General features: G+C 52.7%; 1 protein-coding gene across 1 annotated transcript; it reads left to right on the top strand.

Moving 5' to 3' along the window:
- The first annotated feature begins 11,756 nt into the window (after positions 1–11,756).
- On the top strand, positions 11,757–15,720 carry PTGDR (prostaglandin D2 receptor). The gene is made up of 2 exons (XM_058026735.1): positions 11,757–12,578; positions 15,466–15,720. Exons 1-2 carry the CDS (start codon positions 11,757–11,759, stop codon positions 15,718–15,720), a joined length of 1,077 nt encoding a protein of 358 aa, XP_057882718.1.
- The last annotated feature ends 6,587 nt before the right edge of the window (positions 15,721–22,307 follow it).

Genomic DNA, 22,307 nt, shown 5'->3' with positions numbered 1-22,307 from the left:
CAAAGGAGCCAGGGATGGATCCACTTCCTAAAGGATCCAGGGATGGATCATTTCCAAAGGATCCAAGGATGGATCACTTCCAGTGGATCCAGGATTTGCCCAAGGACAGCCACCCACGCTGCAGTGATTTCCCACCCTCCAGCTGTGACCCAGCACGGATCTTTCTGCCCAGGACATCACAGCTGTTGTGGGAGAGAGGTTTTCCTCATGGAGAGTTGGAATTATGGGGTCCCAGAACAGATTTTAATAAAATGAGGATTCTTGGCAATCTGGCTGGAGCAGAAATGTGGGGAGAGGTTTCAGTGCATGGAGAGCAGTAAAACCAAGCTGGATGAGGCTCGGAGCCACCAGGTCTGGTGGAAGCTGCCCCTGCCCATGGCAGGGCTGGAATGTGATGGGATTTAAGGTCCCTTCCAACCCAAACCCTTCTGGAATTCCAGGATTATGCAGCTGGGAGGATTCAGTGGAGCTCAGCTCTCCAGCACTCCAAGGAGCTGAAAACTCACAGGATGAAAAACATGGAAAAAACTCCTGAGCCATCTGAGCCCCAGCCCAAGAAACACTCCAGGTTTTACAATGTATTTTAAGACATAAAGTAAAGAAAAGTTGTTTTTTTTATTTTTTTATTTTTTATTTAAACCTCTGGGGCTCTCCTTTCTTCCTTCCTTCCTTCCTTCCTCTCTCTAAATATTGCAGCAAAGCTGTTTTTGCTCCAGCAGCTGCCGGATGAGCGTGAGGAGCCCTGAGAGGCACAGACTCACAGGGAGCTCCCAGCCCTGCCTGACTACCGATCCTGCTCCCCAAGATTGGCCAGGAGCTCCTTATTTGGTCCAGGCTCCAGCAAATTCCCTGGCAGAGGGGATTGCAGGGAATGAGCAGCATGGATGGGATTGTGCTGGGGCATCCAGGAGGAGAGGGCTCAGAGCAGAGAGAAAATCAGAACTCAGAGCAGAGGGAAAATCAGAACTCAGAGCAGAGAGAAAATCAGGGTTCAAAGCAGGGAGAAAATCAGGGCTTGGAGCAGAGATAAATCAGGCTCAGAGCAGGGAGAAAATCAGAACTCAGAGCAGAGAGGAAATCAGGGCTCAGAGAAAAATCAGGCTCAGAGCAGGAAGAAAATCAGGGCTCAGAGAGAGAGAGAAAATCAGAGCCCAGAGCAGAGGGGAAATCTGGGCTCAAAACATGGAGAAAATCGGGGTTCAGAGCACACGATAAAATCAGGGCTCCGAGCAGAGAGAAAATCAGAGCTCAGAGCAGAGATACAATCAGGACTCAGAGCAGAGAGAAAATCAGGCTCAGAGGAGAGGGAAAATCAGGATACAGAGCAGAGATAAATCAGGGTTCAGAAGCAAGAGATAAAATCAGGGTTCAGAGCAGAGATAAAACCAGGTTTGGAGCAGAGATAAAATCAGGGTTCGGAGCAGAGATAAAATCAGGGTCGGAGCAGAGATAAAATCAGGGTTCAGAGAGGGAGGAAATCAGAGCTCAGAGCAGGGATAAAATCAGGGGTGTTTCCAGGGGAGTCTCCTGTTTGTCCCTGCAGCACACAGCAGACCACACACTGCCTGTCCCCATCACTCTCCAGAGCAAGGAACCAGAGCAGAATCACAGAATTCCCTGAGCTGGAGGTGCCCCCAAGGATCAGAGCCCAGCTCCTGGCCCTGCCCAGGCCCCCAACAATCCCACCCTGGCATCCTGGCAGCTCCTGGAGCTCTGGCAAGCCTCGGGAATGTCACCATTCCCTGGGCAGCCTGGGCAGTGCCAGCACCCTCTGGGGAAAGAAAATTTCCCTGATATCCAACCTAACCCCCCTCCAACACAGGTCTGATCCTGCCCCATCCCAGGGCTCTGCCCCCAGCACGTGCTGGGCTGAGCTGCTGCAGCTTTGAGACTTTTCCTTGGGTGTTTATAGCCCAAATCAAGAGTTTGCTGCAGAATTAGGCTTTATTTGTTGCATGGATAGGCGCCCCTGCGTCTGGCAGCTTCTCCCCAGCTGGGAGTGGACAGAATCCCAGAATGATTTGGGTTGGAAAGACCTTAAATCCAATCTGGTTTCATGGGCAGGGACACATGCCCATGAAATGCAATGGGATTTAAGGTCCTTTCCTCCTGGGAAGCTGGGATCCCACAGCCTGCCCTGGGGGCACCATCAGAGATGGGATTCAGCCCTAATGTTAAAAATAGGTCAGAAACTGTTGTAAAATAGGTACGCATGTACTGTTAGTTTGGTTATTATATTGTAAAAGGGGTTAAAAGGGTGGTTATGAGAAATAGGGTGCTTAAAGTACCCTAACACAGCTCAGTAAAGTGCAGCACCCCCAGCCTGGACAGACTGTAATGACCATTCAAGCGCCTTAAACCTTCATGCAAATGAAGGATCCAAAAGGAAACCAATCCAAAAGGGACAAAAAAAGGACAAAAAGCAGCTTCTGACCCAGGAAGCTGTGCCACTCCATTGGGACATCAGGGATGGAGTAGGGCTGGCGCTGGGGCTGCTCAGCAGCGATGGCCCCGATGTCCCAGCACAATTCAGTGGGTCAGAAGCTGCTTTTCATCCTGTTTTTTGTCCTTTGGATGGTTTCTGTTTGGATCCTTCATTTGCCATGAAGGTTTAAGGATCTTGATCGGCCCATTGCAGTTCTGTGCAGGCTGACTCGTTTCCTTGGGGTACCTTGGGGGTAGTGCACTTTACTGAGCTGTGTTATGGTACCTGAGTACCTGATTTCTCATAACCACCCTTTAAACCCCTTTTACAATATAATAACTGTTCCAGATTGCAATGCAAGATTGTTTTCCATTACCATCTGTATGGCAGATTATCTTTTGTCAAGTGGGCAGTTTGCCTTATCTCATCTGAGTGATCACACCCACTCCTCCCTCAGGAGGGGACACCTGCTGATAACAGCCATTGAATGTCATTGCATGGCTGATAAGAACTACAGCATCCCATTGGGAGATGTGAGCCCAGAGGGAGGAGCCAAGCATTCCTGCCTGGAATAATCTGGAGATTCTGGAACACCAGCCAAGCATTCCTGCCTGGATATAATCTGGAGATTCTGGAACACCAGCCAAGCATTTCCTACCTGGATATAATCTGGAGATTCTGGAACACCAGCAAGCATTCCTGCCTGGATATAATCTGGAGATTCTGAACACCAGCCAAGCATTCCTACCTGGATATAATCTGGAGATTCTGGAACACCAGCACGGCTTCTCCACGGGATTTCCCAGAGATTTCTCTCTTCCCCTGGATCTCCATAGGCAGAATACATCCTTCTCTACAGGATCCCTGCTCCAGCAGAACCAGCCCTGACCCTGCAGGAGGGCTGAGCCACAATTCCAATGGGACTGCTGCCACCCAGCCTGACCACAGGGTGTCAGGTTGGGTTCTGACCCTGGCAATGTTGTTCTAGTGTACTGCATTGTTTATTTTATCCTTTTATTTTTTACTTTCCCTATTAAAGAACTGTTATTTCCTGCTCCCATATTTTTGCCTGAGAGCCCTTAATTTAACATTTATAGCAATTCAGAGGGGTGGGGAGGGTTCACATCTCCATTTCAGGGGAGGCTCCTGCCTTCCTTAGCAGGACTCCTGAACCATCTATCACCTATTTTACAACAATTTCTAACCTATTTTCAACACTAACAAATCTAAATTTCCCCCCAAAACCTCTTTCCAGCTCATCTCTCCTCTCCTGACCTCCTGGGGCCTCCATCCCTGACCCTGCAGCCCCGGAGGGCTCGGGGGGGTGACTAATCCCAGCAATTAGCCTCGTTCCCCGCATTTATCCGCTTCCTGCCTTTGTCATCCCCTGACAGCTCCTGGGAGCAGCAAATCCTCCCCTGGCCACATTTCCCCGGCCCCATCTGCCCCGCCAGCCTTTGTCCTGCTGGGTGAGGAGGTTATTGCCCCTCGACACGTGTCCCCTGCATCCTCTGTGACCAAAATCCAGCGCCAGCAGTGCCAGGGTCAGCGGGGGCCCGCCCGGGCTGCGGGAGGATGGATTTGTTCTGTAAATTGGAGACGGATGCAGCGCCGGCGGCGTTTCAGGCTAAAAGGGATTTCAGGGCTGAGCGATCCCGGCTAAATGGGGACAGAGGGCTTGGGGGAGCTGGAAATTCAATGGGAAATCTCAGCACACATGGGCAGCACATTTGGGAGCTGCCTGCTCCGCCCAGGACGGGCTGTGCTCCCGCAGGGACACACGGACATCCAGAGGGATGGAAATCCTCCCATCTGTGGGGTTCACAGCCTTTCTGTGCCTAAAGCAATCAGCCAGCCTGCTTGGATTTAATTATTGTGTTTATTGAGATTTTATTTTATAGTTCAGGATTCTTCTCCCCTTAAAATGAGATTGAAATCTTTTGGGGATTTTTTTTTTCCCCAAGGAGGTTTGGGCTGCTCATGAAGGAAGGAAAAGAGAGATGGAGCGGAAAAGGGATGGAGGAAAGGAAGGATGGATTTGGGTTGAAAGGGACCTTAAAAATCATCTTGTTCCACCCTGTGCTATGGGCAGGGACACCTTCCACTATCCCAGGCTGCTCCAAGCCCTGTCCAACCTGGCCTTGGCACTTCCAGGGATCCAGGGGCAGCCACAGCTGCTCTGGGCACCCTGTGCCAGGGCCTGCCCACCCTCACAGCCAGGAATTCCCAATTCCCAATCTCCCATCCATCCCTGCCCTCTGGCACTGGGAGCCATTCCCTGGCTCCTGTCCCTCCATCCCTTGTCCCCAGTCCCTCTGCAGCTCTCCTGGAGCCCCTTCAGGCCCTGCCAGGGGCTCTGAGCTCTCCCTGGAGCCTTCTCCTCTCCAGGGGAACATTCCCAGCTCTCCAGCCTGGCTCCAGCCTTGGAGCCGCTCCAGGTCCCTCTGATGCTGGGGGCAGCACTTTGGGTGCGATGGGATGGGCCGGGTGGCGCCGGGCGCGGCAGGGAGGGGAGGAAAAGGAGCGGGTGGGGCGGGGAGCGGGGCCGGTCCCGGTGACCCCGGTGATCCCAGAAATCCCGGTGATCCCAACAATCCCGGTGATCCCAACAATCCCGGTGATCCCGGGCGCTGCCGCCGCCTGCCGCCCGCAGCGGGACGCGCAGCCCGCACCGATGGGACACACCGACCCACGGACGGACACACAGACCCATGGACGGACACACGGACCCATGGACGGACACACGGACCCGCGGGACCCCTCGCTGTGCCCCCCCAGCCCCGCTGGTCCTTGCTCAGGACAAGCCCCTCCCTCAGCCCTCAGACACCCCGGGGTGGCACAGCCGGGACCCAGGGGATGGTCAGAGCTGCACCCCGGACACACCGGGGCCCCAACAGGTGCCTTCCTTCCTTTATTTCCTTCTCTTTCTCATTTCCTCTCCTTTTTCCTTTCCTTTTCTCTCCTTTCCTTCCCTTCCTTCCCCCTTTTTCCTTTCCTTTTCTTTCCTTCCCCTGTCTTCTTTTTCCTTTCATCTCCTTTTTCCTTTCCTCTCCTTTTTCCTTTCCTTTTCTCTCATTTCCTTCCCCCTTTGTCCTTTTTCCTTTCCTTTCCTTTCCCTTCCCCCTTCCTTTCCTTCCCTTCCCTTCCCCTTTTCCTTCCTTCCTTCCTTCCTTCCTTCCTTCCTTCCTTCCTTCCTTCCTTCCTTCCTTCCTTCCTTCCTTCCTTCCTTCCTTCCTTCCTTCCTTCCTTCCTTCCTTCCTTCCTTCCTTCCTTCCTTCCTTCCTTCCTTCCTTCCTTCCTTCCTTCCTTCCTTCCTTCCTTCCTTCCTTCCTTCCTTCCTTCCTTCCTTCCTTCCTTCCTTCCTTCCTTCCTTCCTTCCTTCCTTCCTTCCTTCCTTCCTTCCTTCCTTCCTTCCTTCCTTCCTTCCTTCCTTCCTTCCCCATTTTTCCTTTTCTTTTTCCTCTTCCCTTCCCCCTTTTTAATTTTCTCTTTCCTTTCCTTTCCTTTCCTTTCCTTTCCTTTCCTTTCCTTTCCTTTCCTTTCCTTTCCTTTCCTTTCCTTTCCTTTCCTTTCCTTTCCTTTCCTTTCCTTTCCTTTCCTTTCCTTTCCTTTCCTTTCCTTTCCTTTCCTTTCCTTTCCTTTCCTTTCCTTTCCTTTCCTTTCCTTTCCTTTCCTTTCCTCAGGGCGGGGATGGCGCCGTCCCCAAGAGGAGCAAAAGTCCCAAAGTCCCAAAGTCCCCTCTGCTGGCGACACCGCCACAGGCAGGATGAGGGGAGCGCTGGATGCATTTATCAAATTAAATTATCAAATTAAATCGGGGGGCTTTGGGCGGGTAAAAGGTGCTCGGTGCATGTTCCCAGAAAAAAAATAAAAAACACTAAAAAAAAAAACCCAAAATACCAAACCAAACAAACAAAACCAAAAACAAAACAAAACCAAAAAACCCAACAAACAAAACAAAGAAGTAAAAGAATTTTAAAACCCTAAACAAAGAAACGCCCAAAACAAAACAAAAAAGAAAAAGAAGAAAAAAAACCCTAAACAAAGAAACCCCAAAACCAAACAAAAAAAATCCCCAAAAAACAAAAAAAAACCCCACCCAAAATAAAACCAAAACAACAATTAAAAAAAACTTCAACAAAAAAACAAAAACCCAAACAAACAAACAAAAAAACCAAAAACAAAACAAAGGAGAAAAAGAACAAAAAAACCACCTTAAAGGAACACAGAAATCCCAAAAACAAAACAAAAAAGAAAAGGAACAAAAAAAGCCCCAAACAAAAAAGAAACCCCAAAACCAATACCAAAAAAACCTCAAAAAACCAAAAAAACCCACCCAAAATAAAACCAAAACAAAAAAACCAACAAAACAAAAAAACCCCATCCAAATAAAACCAAAAGCACAAAAACCCCAAAAACCAAAAAACCCCATCCAAAATAAAACCCCTAAACCAAAAATAAAACCCCAAAAACAACAACAAAAAAACTCCAACAAAACAAACCAACAAAAAAATCAAAAAAACCCCAAAAAACCCAAAGAAAACCAAACAGACAAATAAATAAATAAATAAATAAATAAATAAATAAATAAATAAAACTCCAAATAAACTAAAAAAAAACCCAACCAAAATCCCCAAACCCCACTGTTCTGAGGGATGAAAAACCCCAGGGTGTCCCCAGGGTGTGGTTCCCCATCTTTGTGCCTCTATCCCCGGGTGCCACTCTGAGCTCTCAGCGCATCCTTTTGGCAACTCCTGCCCCCCATCAGGGAGCTGTGAATCCCCAAATCCCCAAACTCCCAAACCCCCAAATCCCCAAACTCCCGAAACCCCAAACCCCCAAACTCCCAAATCCCCAAACTCCTGAACCTCCAAACCCCCAAACTCCCAAATCCCCAAACCCCCAAATCTCCAAACCCCCAAATCCCTAAATCCTCAAACCCCCAAACTCCCAAACCACCAAACCTCCAAATCCCCAAATCCTCAAACCCCCAAACCCCCAAATCCCCAAACTCCCGAACTCCCAAACCCCCAAATCCTCAAACCCCCAAATCCCCCAAACCCCCAAATCCCCAAACTCCCAAATAGCCAAATCCTCAAACCCCCAAACCCCCAAATCCCCAAACCTCCAAATCCCCAAATCCTCAAACCCCCAAACCCCCAAATCCTCAAACCCCCAAACCCCCAAATTCCCAAACCCCCAAATCCCCAAACCCCCAAATCCCCAAACTCCTGAACCCCCAAATCCCCAAATCCTGCTGCCTGTAAAGAGTGAAAATCTGAAATCCTGGTCAGTCTGGGGGAAGCAGAGCTGGGGAAGGAGCCCAGGGAGGGTCCCTGGGAAGGGGAACGAAGCTGGGATGGGGCTGGAAGCACCAGGGACAGGCTCCAGGCAAGGAAAAGGCTTTTCCCAGGCTGGGAATGTCCAGCAGGAGCTGCCAAAGCCTCAGTTCTGGCTCTCCAAAACCCTCCTAGGGATCTAAATGAGGGTTTCCAGACACCAGGATAAACACTTCCAAAGGGAGAGCTGAGCTGAGGGGACAGAATCCAGTGCCCCTGACAAAGAGCAGGCGGGCAGCAGAGACACTTTGGGAAAAGCCAGGCTTGGAAAAATATGGTACAGAAGCAAGGCAGGAACTCCTCACCAAAATCTGGCAGGGAGAGGCTGGAAGGAGAAGCCAGGCTTGGAAAAATTTGGTAAAGAAGCAAGGCAGGAGCTCCTCATCAGAATCTGGCAAGGAGAAGCTGGAAGGAAAAGCCAGGCTTGGAAAAACTCAGCACAGCAGCAAGGCAGGAGATCCTCACCAAAATCTGGCAGGGAGAAGCTGGAAGGAAAAGCCAGGCTTGGAAAAACTCAGCACAGCAGCAAGGCAGGAGATCCTCACCAAAATCTGGCAGGGAGAAGCCGGAAGGAAAAGCCAGGCTTGGAAAACCTCTGTACAGAAGCAGGGCAGGAGATCCTCACCAAAATCTGGCAAGGAAAAGCTGGAAGGAAAAGCCAGGCTTGGAAAAACTCAGCACAGCAGCAAGGCAGGAGCTCCTCACCAAAATCTGGCAGGGAGAAGCTGGAAGGAGTCAACAAAAGTTTTGGGAAAAAACCAAAAAACGAAACAACTAAAATTCCTTGCGGATGCTTCAAGTTTTTCCAGCTCTTCATTTGTCTCTGGGGTTTGTGGCTGCTTTTTCTTCCGTTTTGGGTTGTTTTTATTCCGGTTTTTTTTCCCTCCTCCTCTCCTCCAGGAATGTGACCAGCCAGAAGAGGGTCACGTCGGAAGAGTGACGAACGCACGGGGCAGATTCGTCATCCGTGGCGATGAGACTTTCTCCAAATAATTTTCCCCTCTCCTAATAGCCGCAATTTATGCAAATGACCCCGGGGAAGAGCTAAATGGGGATTTGATGGGACCTGGCTGCCCACGCCCGGAGATGGAGGAGGGAGATGAGTCTGAGCTTACATTCCTGGCTGGACACCTCTCCCAGCCTGAGCCTGGCTCCAGGGATCCATCCCTGCCCACAGGGAAGGATGGGCACTTGTTGGAACCCTGCATGCTGAGAATTTTAGATTTTCTGTGTTTAAAGGCACAGACCCTCAAGAGAGCAAGAAGGATCAGCCTCCCTAAAACTTCCATCTTGCTCTATATATATTATTACATTCTAAACCCTTAAACTCTTAAGTTTTTCACCCTGTGGCATTACACATTTCTATTCAAACTCCCCACCCATAAACTCAGTTCTATCATTCCATTTTGGAAGCTTCTCCGCAACCTCAGGTCAATGCAGTGTTCTCTTGAGGGTTTGTGCCTTTTAACAGAGAAAATCTAAATTTCTCATCACCCAGGGTTCCAGCAGGCACTTGGTGTGCTTGGCCATCCTCAGCATCAGGGGAAGGAATCCAGACCAGGTGGAATCACCCCCAGCCTCACCTGCATTGGATGGTACCTCCTGTGCCTGCTCCCAGGGCATCAGAGCCACACTGATGGTCCCAAAAAATTCCCTTCTCCATCCCAGGCTGTCCCCACGGAGCAGTGCAGGGGGAAAGGAGCAGCAGCACCTCCTGATCCTTCGGCGTTTCCAGCTGGTGCAACCCGGGGCAGCACCCACCTCCAGCAGGGGCTGGGTTTGGTCTCAGTTCTTCCTCCTCCTCTTGCCAAGTGTGGAATTGCCGCTGACCTTGGCCTTGTGGTGGCTGTGCAGGGACTTTCCCATGCTGGGGGAGCAGCCCAGAACTGCATCTCTTCCCCTTCAGAGCAGATGTGGAGTGTGTGGGGTCACAGCTCAGCTGATCCCATCCCTAGGGTGATCGCAGAATCCAAAATGGTTTGGGTAGGAAGGGATCTTTAAAAGACATCCAGTGCCACCCCCTGCCATGCCAGGGACAATTTCCACCATCTCAGGGTGCTCCAAGCCCTGTCCAGCCTGGTCTTGGGCACTGCCAGGGATTCAGGCACAGCTCCTGTGGGGACCCTGTGCCAGTGTGTCCTCCCTGGCATTTGCAGCATCACAGCAGCTGCTCCAGGGATCAGGACAGGCATTGTGCTCCCCCTAAATCAGCTCTGCAGAGATGCTGGGCCCTCCTTCCCCACCTTCACCCTGGGGAAAAGCTGAGGGATCCCATCACATCTCCCTTCCCCATTCCCTGCCGCTGGGATTCCCGCAGGGACCAGAGCGCAGGGTCAGCTCGGGAAGGCGCTGGGTGTTTTCCAGGAGCTATTTTGGAGGATTTCACTCGGATTGCTTCCCAGGGCAGCCTGAATTTCCTCTCCCCGGGGGCCCCAGGCAGGAAGCGGCCTCTGGGTTCGCGCTCAGCCCTAATGAGGGCAGCACTTCAACACCGACCGCCCGTGGGTGAGAGCTGAGCTGCAACGAGTTTATCTTGATTTCTTCCGGACCCGGGACTTTCCCTTGCGCTGCCACAAACAGTCTCTGCCCTCACTGCTAGAGGAATCACAAGAACTACCACTAAAACCTGCCGTGCTGATGTCTGGCCCCTCAAACCCCCTTTCCCGTCCCTGCTGTCATCTTGACACTCCCCTGCCCTTCGAGTACACTCACCCAGGGTAGCAAGGAGTGCTCTGAGAGCAGACAGGCACGGTTTCGTGCTTATTCATCATCACATGCATCCTGCAAGGCGCTGTGTGTGTGTTTGCAGCCGCGGGGCTGCGGTCGGAGCTGCTTTTCCTGGCAGGAGCTCCGGGGGCTTTTCCCGGGCTTTGCTGCTGGCACCGAGGGGCACTGCCAGGGCTGGGGTGTCAGAAACACCTGCGGGATGGGCTGCAGGCAGATGTGCCACCTGCTCATAGCCCGGAATCCCAGAATTGTTTGGGTTGGAAGGGATCTGAAGGATCACCCCGTTCGTGCTGTGGCGGGCAGGGACACTTTGCACTGCTTTGGCTTCTGGCCTGTGATACCCGCAGGGAATCAGCCCCAGCGCCTTTCCCTGGGCTCAGCCCCAGTCCTGGGCCCTGTCACCCGCAGGGAATCAGCCCCAGCACCTTTCCCTGTCTGTGTGAGGGCTCAGCCCCAGCCTGGGCCCTGTCACCCGCAGGGAATCAGCCCCAGCACCTTTCCGTGTCTGTGTGAGGGCTCAGCCCCAGTCCTGGGCCCTGTCACCCGCAGGGAATCAGCCCCAGCACCTTTCCCTGTCTGTGTGAGGGCTCAGCCCCAGCCCTGGGCCCTGTCACCCTCAGGGAATCAGCCCCAGCACCTTTCCCTGGGCTCAGCCCCAGCCCTGGGCCCTGTCACCCCTCCAGGTGCTCTGTCCCCCTCTCCCGTCACTCCCCCACCGTGCTCGGACCCCGCACCCGTCACCCCCCGGGCTCAGCCCTGTTCCCTTTCCCGGCACCCCCAGCCCGAGGGGCTCAGCTCCAGCTCCCTCCGTGCAGTGTCCGCTCCCAGAGCCCCTCTGGGACCCTCACCCCGATCCTTCCCCTCCCTCCCCTGCAGTGTCCGCTCCCAGAGCCCCTCTGGGACCCTCACCCCGGCACTCACCCCGGCCCTTCCCCTCCCTCCAGCCGGGGGAGCAGCGCGGCCCCCCCGCCCCGCAGCCCAGCTCCGACGGCCGGGGCGGGCCGGGCGGGACAAGGGGCTGTCCCAGGGGCCGTGCCCGCTTGCACCGCACCTCCTCCTCCTCCTCCTCCTCCCGCCTTGCTCTCGCCCAGCGGGGGGACAGTCACCACGGGCAGCCGCGGCGCGGTGCGGTGCGCTCCGTCCATCCATCCCATCGCATCCATCGCATCCCATCCCGCTGCGGGGTTCAGTCCCATCCCGTGCGTGGGGACATTCCCGGCGGAGCGGGGCATCCCTGGCAGCGCATCCCGGAGCGGGGCAATCCCATGGAGGCCGAGGGTTACCGCTGCCGCAGCAGCCGCCACATCGAGAGCGGCCAGTCGGCCGTGCCCAGCTCGGTGCTCTTCTCCGCCGGCCTTTTGGGGAACGTGCTGGCGCTGCTGCTGCTGGGCCAGCACCGCCGCCGCTCCCGCTCCTCGCCCGGGGGCCGCCCGCCGCGGGTCTCGGCCTTCTACGTGCTGGTGACAGCGCTGGCGGTCACCGACCTGCTGGGCAAGTGCCTGATCAGCCCCATGGTGCTGGCAGCCTACGCCTACAACCGCAGCCTCAGCCAGCTGGGGCCGCCCGTGCGCGGCGAGGAGCAGCCGGGGGTGCTGTGCCAGCTCTTCGCCTTCCTCATGGCTTTCTTCGGGCTGGCGCCCACGCTGCTGCTGCTGGCCATGGCTCTGGAGTGCTGGCTGTCGCTGGGCCACCCCTATTTCTACCGGCGGCACCTGACGCGGCGCCTGGGCGCGGCGCTGGGCCCGGCGGCCGCGGGGCTGTGCGCGCTGTTCTGCGCGCTGCCGCTGCTGGGCTTCGGCGAGCCCATGCAGTACTGCCCGGGCACCTGGTGCTTCATCCGCATGGCCGGCGGCGGCGCGGGCCGCCTGGGCTTCCCCGTGCTCTACGCCAGCCTGATGGGCTTGCTGGTGCTGGCCATCGTGGCGTGCAACGTGAGCAGCATGCGGCAGCTGTACGGCATGGCCCGCAGGCAGCCCCGCCGCGGCACGGGCCCGGGCCCCGCCGCCCCGCACATGGAGGAGCTCGATCACCTCGTCCTGCTGGCGCTCATGACCGTGCTCTTCACCGTCTGCTCGCTGCCGCTCATCGTGAGTAATCCCGGCGGAATCGCGCTGCCCCTGCGAGGGAGGGCTGGGGGGAGATGCTTCGGGTCGGTCGGTGCGTGGAATCCTTTGGGAAAGATCCTGTGCGCAGCACCGTGCCGTGGCAGGGTGGCTGGATTGATGATTTCGCTCCCTTGGAGTAGTTCCCCACCCTGTCCATAGGGGTCAGGCACGCTGGAATCACCCCATGCCCCCGCGGGTGGTTGGTGCATTAATCCATTTGGAAAAACACCCTTTCTTAGCACCATGTCCTGACAGGGAGGTTGGATTGATGATTTGGCCCCTTTGGAATAGCCCCCACCCTGTCCATGGGGGTTAGGCATCCTGGAATATCCCTCCACCAGCCCCTGCCCGTGGGAGCCTGGCTTGTTGCTTTGGCTCCCCTCAAATTCTCATCACCTCAGGGGTTGGTCATTGCATTAATCCATTTGGAAAAATACCCTTTCTTAGCACCATGTCCTGACAGGGATGTTGGATTGATGATTTGGCTCCTTTGGAATAGTTCCCCACCCTGTCCATAGGGGTCAGCACTCTGGAATCACTCCACGCCCTATTGCTCGGTGCATTAATCCATTAGGAAAAATATCCCTTAGCACCATGCTCTCACAGGGAGGTTGGATTGATGATTTGGCCCCTTTGGAATAGCCCCCACCCTGTCCATGGGGGTCAGGCATCCTGGAATATCCCCCCCACCAGCCCCTGGCTCCACTCTCCCATTCTGGGAGGTTCCCCACCTCGACACAAGCACCACATCCCCAGTCCTCAATTTATTGAAATTAATTAAATAAATTAAATTTATTTAATAATAACAAACAAACAAATAAAACAATCAATTTTAATTAAAGATTATGTCAGATAATTACCTTGTCTCCCCTCTGAGTGTCCCCCACCCTACCCTAGAGATCTGAGTATTGCTTTAACCCCCATGGAATAATGTCCAACACCCATCCTGGGATGGGGGAGTTAATTTATTGCTTAATCCTCCTGGAATAACCCCAACAACCCCACCACCCTGTCCTGGGGGTTGATTTATTGCTCAAATTTCCTGGGAATATTTGCCCCCCATCCCACTCTGTCCCAGGCAGGGTCATTCCGTTGCCCCTCCCTGGAATACCCAACCCCAGCACCACATCCCCAGGGCTCAGCTCATTGGTTTAACCCCCTAAAACAGCCCCCCATCATCACCTCTCTGTCCCAGAGGAGTTGGAGGGGTCAGTGAATTATTCCAGTCCTATCTGAGTGTCCCCTCCCCATCCCAGTTTGCTGCTTTAGCTCCATTGGAATTACACCCACCCCTATCCCATCACCATCCCTCTGTTTCTCTGAGGGTGCCCCTGAGGGGTTTAAGGTTTGGGAGGGGGGTGTCAGTTCATTGCATCAGACCCCGTAATAACCCCCTATTCCCACCCTTATCAACCCTTCAAAACCCCCATTCCCATCTTTATCAGACCCCTTAATAACCCCCCATTCCCACCCTTATCAGACCCCTCAAAACTCTCCATTCCCACTCCATGAGACCCCTCAATAATCCCCCATTCCCATCTCATCAGACCTTTCAAAACCCCCCATTCCCACCCTTATCAGACCCCTCAAGAACCCCCCCAATTCCCACCCTTATCAACCCTTCAAAATCCCCCATTCTCACCTTTATCAACCCTTCAAAATCCCCCATCTCCACCCTTATCAACACTTCAAAATCTCCCATTCTCACCCTTATCAACCCTTCAAAATCTCCCATCCCCACCCTTATCAACCCTTCAAAACTGTCCATTCCCACGCCTATCAGACCCTCAATTGCCCCCCATTCCCACCCTTATCACCCCCTCAGTAACCCCCCCTCTCCACCCCCGTGTCCCAAAGCTGCTGGGCAGATCCAGCTCCCTGTGACCACCCCAAAATCCTCTCTCTTCTTCCCCAGGGGTGGGAGCCCCCTGGCAGGAGGGACCCCTCTGTGCCCCCTTTGTCCCCCGCTCCTGAGTGGGATCCTGCATTTCCACCTTTCCATGGCTCAGATCCTGCACTTCCACCTTTCCACGGCTCAGATCCTGCACTTCCACCTTTCCATGGGTGGGATCCTGCATTTCCACCTTTCCATGGCTCAAATCCTGCAGTTCCACCTTTCCATGGCTCAAATCCTGCACTTCCACCTTTCCATCACCCTCTGCAGGCAGAGCTGGAGCCACAGGCGGGGCCACCCCAAAATCAGGGTGGGAGCTGTGAATGGGTGACAATTTCCACATCCTCTTCCTGCCACCTCTGGAGCCACCCCATGAGGTGGCAGCCACCCACAGCCCTGGCACAGCTGGGCTCAAACTGGTTTTGTCACCAACCCAGGCTGAATCCCTGCTGAGTTATCCAATGGAGGCTGAATCCCATTTCATGGCAAGGGGACCAGCACGAGTGGGGTGGCCCAGCCTTGGGGACAGAGCAGCACTTTGCTCTGTTATTGATGTTGTTGGATGATTCCTTCATCCATGAAGAATTCCTGGCCACTGGGACCACATTTCCACCTCCAACATCCTTGTCCTGATAGGATGTGCCATCCCTGAGCCACGATCATCCCTGATCCAGCCCCACTCCCAGCTGCATCCACAACCCAAAGTAAGCCCCATCTCCACCCCCATGTCCCAAAGCTGCTGGGCAGATCCTGCTCCCTGTGACCACCCCAAAATCCTCTCACTTCTTCCCCAGGGGTGGGATCCCCCCGGCAGGAGGGACCCCTCTGTGCCCCTTTGTCCCCTGATGCCACCTATGGGCTTAAAACTCCTTTTGCCGCCCTGGCAATATTTTTACCCCCACCGCAGCGCGACCTCCTTTAATTTCCTTCCCTAACTTCTCCCATTTCGTGGCTATTTATTTAATTTTCCCCCAGATCCGTGCCTACATGGGCGCCTTCGCCGCCGACTTCAACGAGAACGCCGACCTGAGCGCGCTGCGCTTCCTCTCCGTCAACTCCATCGTGGACCCCTGGGTGTTCATCATCTTCCGCACCTCCGTGTTCCGCTCCTTCGTGCGCCGCGTCTGCCGCCGCCTGGGCCCGCGCCGAGCCTCGCTGTCCCCCCGGGGCTCCGCTGACGGCCGCTTCTGTCCCCGCGGGACGGCCCCGCCGCCGCCCGGCATCCCCTGAGCCGGCGCACCGCGCGCGAGGATGAGGAGCGAGCCTTCGGCCCCCGGCCCTGCCCTGGAGCGTCCCGAGGCGTCACAGAGCGCTGGCAGCGCGGGGAACGGCGTCCAGCTCGCCGTGGAGGGTTCCTGTGCCCTGCCCAGGTTGGGGTTTGCCCCAGAGAGGATCCGGGATCTCCTGGGATGTGGGGATGTTCCGAGCGGCAGCGATTTGCGGAGGGGTTGGGGAGAGCCCGGCTCCGGGAAGGCAGAGGGGCTTTGGAGTGTGGTTCAGGAGAAGTGAGGGTGTGTCCCTGTGGGAATAAAAGTGGTTCAGTGTTTTCATCACCTTTGGCCTGTGCATGATCCCATTCCGTGCCAAGGAATGGGTTTGGGGTGTCCCCAGACTGGGTGAGGAGCAGGAGGCGCTCTGAAATTCCAGCAGCAATTCCTGGTGTGAGGAGGAGCTGGATGCAGGTGGAATCCCTCCCTGGCACACCTGGAATCCCTCCCTCCACCCCTGCCCAGGGTCTTCCCTATTCCCAAGGCAGGGCTGTGGTTTGTCCGCCCTTATCTCGCTCTCCTCTGGAAAACTCCGAGCACTGATGCTGCATTTGTGCTCCTCAGCCGTACCTGTTGTGCTCTAATTATTTAAATTCAGTATTTATGACTGTCCTGAGCCTTAATGAGAGCAGTAATTGAGAGAACACAGAGCCTGGCGTGCAAGAGGGCAATCCTTTTAATGGGAGATCCATTTCCTCTCGACCACAGGTTGAATTAAATACTGGATCTAATTTTTGCCTTAAGTGACCATTTAGGCCAAAAAAATCACGATGACCAAGTGTTGAGTGCCCTTGGAGGAGACAGAGGGCATTTCTCTCCTCTGTTTAGCTAAGCCTTGCAAGGTGTAGCCGTGTTCCTGCCTGCTCTCACGTGATGTTTGCTCTTGGTGCCAAACAGATTCTGCTTTTGAAGGAAAAATATCTTGGAGTTTTTGGAAGTGACCTGCTGGGCTTGGCTCTGGCTGTTGCTCCCAGCTGGAGAAAAGGGCAGAGCTGCGTTTGGGGATGTTTTGGGGACCCCTGTGAGCTGCCAGCTGGGTGCCTCTCCTTGGGTTTTTCCGAGGAGAAAGAAGGAAACGAGGGTTGGTTCATGGATTGGTTTCATGTTACTGGCATGGTATTGACTTGGAGATGGCTCACGTGGTGCTGCAGAGTCAACAGCTCCCAGCCTGCTCCGTGGCTTTCCTGGGACCTGTTCCACTGCAGCCAGGTGAGATAACAGCCCTGGAAAACTTTGTTGTGTCCCTCTAAACTGGGATCTGCTTCCCCCAAATGTCTGTGCTCCGCTCGGGACAGACGGAGCAGGCATGGCCAGGCTGGGAGGGTTTGGTGTGGGATCATGGAATGGTCCCTGAGGTGGGATGAGATTTCCAAGCTGGGGGCATTCTGGGGGTGCAGGGCATCATCTGCCCCTGGTGCCTGTGAGGATTCACCCCTGGAGAGGCCCTGGCCCAGGAAAAGCCCCAGTCCCAGGAAATTCCCTGCCCCATGACGTGCGTGTTTGCATCCCAGGGTAACCACCATCCATGGAAATCAGTCATTAAACCAACACAAACCAAATCATTGTTCTCTATTAAGGTGCAAAAATAGACTCCCCCTGAGCCCTGAGATGATGCGAACTCCTCATCATGATTTTATAATCTCGGGAAATAAACCACGGAGCCACGAGTGACCTCCCCATCCCTGTATGCAGCATCCCTGCACATCCCTGCACATCCCTGCACATCCCTGCACATCCCCGCTCCCTGGCTGGCCCCGCACATTTCCCAGTGACCTTGACACGCTCCCCTGGCTGGAGCAGCGCTTTTAATCGGGATCCTGCCCTTCCTGCTGTGGGAACAGACTCGGAGTCTCCAGCCCGGCGCTGCTGCTGCCTCGGGGCGAGCCAAGCGAGGGTTGGGCTCCAGGAGGATCGATCCTCCCTCCTGGCTGTTCCTGGGGCTGCCGTGTCCCCCGTCCTCGCCAGAGATGGCAGCACGTCCCCAGCCAGGAGGAGCCAGGAGCCCAGGGACGCTCTGCACCCCAAGCTGGTCCCTTGGGCAGCCTGTTTTTCAGTGCCTCAACTCAGAATCACAGAATCACAGAATGCACAGAATCACAGAATGCACAGAATTCACAGAATCACAGAATCACAAAATCCCAGAATCACGGAATCCCAGAATCACAAAATCCCAGAATCACAGAATTCACTGAATCCCAGAATCACAAAATCCCAGAATCACAGAATCACAGAATTCACTGAATCCCAGAATCACAGCATCACAGAATAATGAGCTTAGAAGAGATCTGTGAGATCATTGAGTCCAACCTATGCCCTCACACCTCGCCCAGACTACAGCACCCAGTGCCGTGTCCAGTCTGTTTTTAAACACATCCAGAGATGGTGATTCCATCACCTCCCTAGGAACAGCATTCCAGTACTTTATTATTCTTTCGGTGAATTTTTTTTTTTCCTAAAACACGTACAGTTTGAGGCTTCAGGAGTTATGTGGAAGCTTAGATCCCCTCCTTACCGAGTCTGGGAACGATCAAAATAAAATGAAAATATAAATTGAATAAGAATTGGAATGAGAAATCCCGACAACGCGCGGGTTGGTTGCAAATGTTGCTAAATAGGAGCCGAAAAAGCCCAGGGGACTGTTGTGGAGTTCTCCCTGATCCCTGATCGCATCCTCCCCCAGGCTCCTGCAGTGCTCAGTCATTGCCCTGGGGACCCTCCAGCCTGGAGCTCCCCAAGGGCTGGACCTGGTGCTAATGGATAAAGAGACGGTAAAGAGATGATAAAGGGATGATAAAGAGAGGCTGCTCAGCTCCTTTGGGGGCTCTTTCATGTCCCTGTCACCCTCCAGCCCTGCCCTGTCCCACGCTGTCACTGCTTCACCAGCATCCCCGCATCCCGCTCCTTTCCTGGACATAAATCACACTCAGGGTGTTTTGTTGTTTAGGTTTTTTTTTTTTTTTTTTTTTTTTTTTTTTTCCCAGCTCATGAAATCGAGGCACAACTTTGCTCAAGCTCATTTCCCGACAAATTGTTTCGCTCTTGCAAACAGCTCATTTTTTATTTTATTTTTTTTTTTTTTACTGCCTCCTGCATTTTTCAGTTGTTGTGGAAGCAGGGAGATGCCTGGGCAGGCAGCAGTGCCAGGGCTGCCAGCAGCCAGCCCAGGGGTGCCTTCCTCTGGTTTTTAACCCATGCACCCCAAACCTGGCCCATGCTCAGCCCTGCTTGGCCAGGGTGGGCACTGAGGCTGCTGCAACCTCTGGAGCACGAGATAAAGGGTGGGAAGGTTTGGAAGAGAAATGTTGTGTGGATTTGTTAAACACAAGTCAGGATGGGGGTTTGGTTCAGAAGGGATGAAGTCCACTCACCACAATAAGGTTTGGTTCATAAAGGGGCAAAATAAACAGGTTTGGTACAAAAGGAATGAAATCCACTCACCATAAACAGGTTTGGTTCAAAAGGGGTGAAATCCACTCACCATAAACAGGTTTGGTTCAAAAGGGGTGAAATCCACTCACCATAAACAGGTTTGGTTCAAAAGGGGTGAAATCCACTCACCATAAACAGGTTTGGTTCAGAAGGGATGAAATCCACTCACCATAAACAGGTTTGGTAGAAAAGGAATGAAATCCACTCACCACAAACAGGTTTGGTTCAAAAGGGATTAAATCCACTCACCATAAACAGGTTTGGTTCAAAAGGGGTGAAATCCACTCACCATAAACAGGTTTGGTTCAAAAGGGGTGAAATCCACTCACCATAAACAGGTTTGGTTCAAAAGGGATTAAATCCACTCACCATGCTCTGGTGCATGAGATAAGGGGTGGGAAGGTTTGGAAGAGAAGTGTGTGGATTTGTTAAACACAAGTCAGGATTCGGGTTTAGTTCAAAAGGGATTAAATCCACTCACCACAAACAGGTTTGGTTCAAAAGGGGTGAAATCCACTCACCACAAACAGGTTTGGTTTAAAAGGGATTAAATCCACTCACCACAAACAGGTTTGGTTCAAAAGGGGTGAAATCCACTCACCACAAACAGGTTTGGTTCAAAAGGGATTAAATCCACTCACCACAAACAGGTTTGGTTTAAAAGGGATTAAATCCACTCACCATACACAGGTTTGGTTCAAAAAGGGATGAAATCTTGTAGGGAAAACAAGGCCAACAAACCTTGGAAGGATGTATGAGGGGCTGGAGCGTGTCCAGGGAAGGGAACGGAGGTGGGGAAGGGTCTGGAGCCCCAGGAGAGGCTGAGGGAGCTGGGCAGGGGCTGCAGAATCCCTGAGGAGCTGGGCAGGGCTGCAGAATCCCTGAGGGAGCTGGGCAGGGGCTGCAGAATCCCTGAGGGAGCCGGGCAGGGGCTGCAGAATCCCTGAGGAGCTGGGCAGGGGCTGCAGAATCCCTGAGGAGCTGGGCAGGGGCTGCAGAATCCCTGAGGAGCTGGGCAGGGCTCACCTGGAGCAAAGGAGGCTCAGGGGCCCTTGTGGCTCCGCACAAGGAGGGCACAGCCGGGGGAATCGGGCTCTGCTCCAGGGAACAGGGACAGGATAAGGGGAAACAGCCACAAGCTGCACCAGGAGAGGTTTAAGTTGGATATTGGAGAAAATTTCTCCGCCCCAGGTGGTGTTCCCATCCCTGGAGGGGTTTAAAAACTGTCAGGATGTGGCACTTGGGGACAGGAGTCAGCGGTGGCTTTGGCAGTGCTGGGGGAATGCTTGGACTCAATGCCTTAGAGGACTTTTCCAACTTAAATAATTCTAGGATTTGGTATGGCCCTCGCTAGAGGCAGGACTGGAGCTAAACATGGAAGCAAGGGGAAGAAAACAAGCACTTCCCAAGGCAGGACAGATTGTACCAAGCAGCCTGTTCCTGGTTTCCAGCACACAAGGGGGAATGAATAAAAAAAAATAAATAAAATAAAATAAAATAAAATAAAATAAAATAAAATAAAATAAAATAAAATAAAATAAAATAAAATAGCAAACAAAAAAACCCCAAAAGCCCAGCAATTTTCCTATCATTGCAGAAAAATCCCATCAGAGACAACTGTCAGTGGAGAAGCCTGAAGCCCCAGAAGGGCATTTAAGGCTCCATTAGGCTGCCAGGAAAATGAGCTCCAGAAGGAGCCAAAACCCCTTCCTGAGCTGTGACAGGGAATGCCAGAAAGGAGTGGGAGGCTGGGAAAAGCCTTGGAGCACCCTACAGGGTGCCTGCTGCTGGGAAGGGGCTCTGGATGGGCATCCTGCAGCTGCCTGTGTAAGTGCATACTATATGGCTCTACACAGATATTTACAATATGTATTTCTATGTATTGATTAGTAGAGGTGAATATGTATTTCTATGTATTGATTAGTAGTGGTGAATATGTATTTCTATGTATTGATTAGTAGAGGTGAATATGTATTTCTATGTATTGATTAGTAGTGGTGAATATCTATTTCTATATATTGATTAGTAGTGATGAATATGTATTTCTATGTATTGATTAGTAGTGGTGAATATGAATTTCTATGTATTGATTAGTAGTGGTGAATATGTATTTCGATGTATTGATTAGTAGTGGTGAATATGTATTTCGATGCATTGATTAGTAGTGCTGTGTTAACATTTTAAATAGATGTAGTCTTGTAATTAGAAGGTAACTTTTGTAGTTAAAATAAGAACTATGCTAGTGGGGGTTTTTTTCTAATAAAGGAATGAGGCGCTTGCAGCAGATAGCAGCCACAGGACACCTAAATCTTTCAGGGAAAGGAATTTATTGCCTTCTTATCAGAAGAAGCGAACTTCTTCCCGCCTGGGTGACGCTGCTAGGATTAGAAAGGAGAAGTTAACAATGAACAGACAGAATCCTGTGTTTGATTAGAATTTATGCATCATGTATGAAGTGTATGAATATGCAATGGGCTGTTGTTCTTAGGGGTTAATCTTTTGTGAGCAGGGGTCCTTTTTCGGGCTCGTGCTGCCCAGAGAAGGTACCCGGACGTCCGTAACCCTTTAATTTTATTGTCCCATATTGTCCTAATTCAATTTGTCCAAATTGTTACTACTGTAATTGTGCTACTATTTTTATAACCATTTTATTCCTATTAAACTTTTAAAATTTAAAAAACGAGCCTGGCCTGGGAGTGGCCCCTCGGAGACGGAGGTGCTGCCACAAACCGCAGCTCCCCCGGCCCTGGAGCTTGTTGTGCCCCGAGTTTCCTTTGCGAAGTTTCCTGTTACAAAAGTGTGGGTTTGAAAATAACAGCCAAAGCCACCGGTGTGGCTGCAACCTGCTGGGCGTCCCCTGCTGGAGTCTGCCCTGTTCCTGAGGTGTGCAGAGAATAAATTCAATATTAAATTGTTACAGCTGCAATTGGGGCTGCAACCTGCTCGGTGTCCCTGCCCCGCTGCAGTGTTCCACTGAGGTGCAGGGAGTTGTGAAAAATGTGGATTTTATGACTGGCTTTTTGCAAATATTAAAATGAATGCTAGATGTGTTGTGTTAGAAAGTGATGCTGTGTTAATTCTCTTTAGTAGTGTGTTAAATATAGTTTTAGGTTATAACAA

This window comes from Melospiza georgiana, chromosome 6, assembly GCF_028018845.1.
Source record: "Melospiza georgiana isolate bMelGeo1 chromosome 6, bMelGeo1.pri, whole genome shotgun sequence".
NCBI classification, from domain to species: domain Eukaryota; kingdom Metazoa; phylum Chordata; class Aves; order Passeriformes; family Passerellidae; genus Melospiza; species Melospiza georgiana.
The sequence above is the reverse complement of the archived record's forward strand: the minus strand, read 5'-3'. Positions and strand labels throughout refer to the sequence as shown.

Coding starts and splice junctions, on each gene's coding strand:
- PTGDR (XM_058026735.1), top strand. CDS start 11,757: ATGGAGGCCGAGGGTTACCGCTGCCGCAGCAGCCGCCACATCGAGAGC. Junction 12,579..15,465: donor TCTGCTCGCTGCCGCTCATC/GTGAGTAATCCC, acceptor ATTTTCCCCCAG/ATCCGTGCCTACATGGGCGC.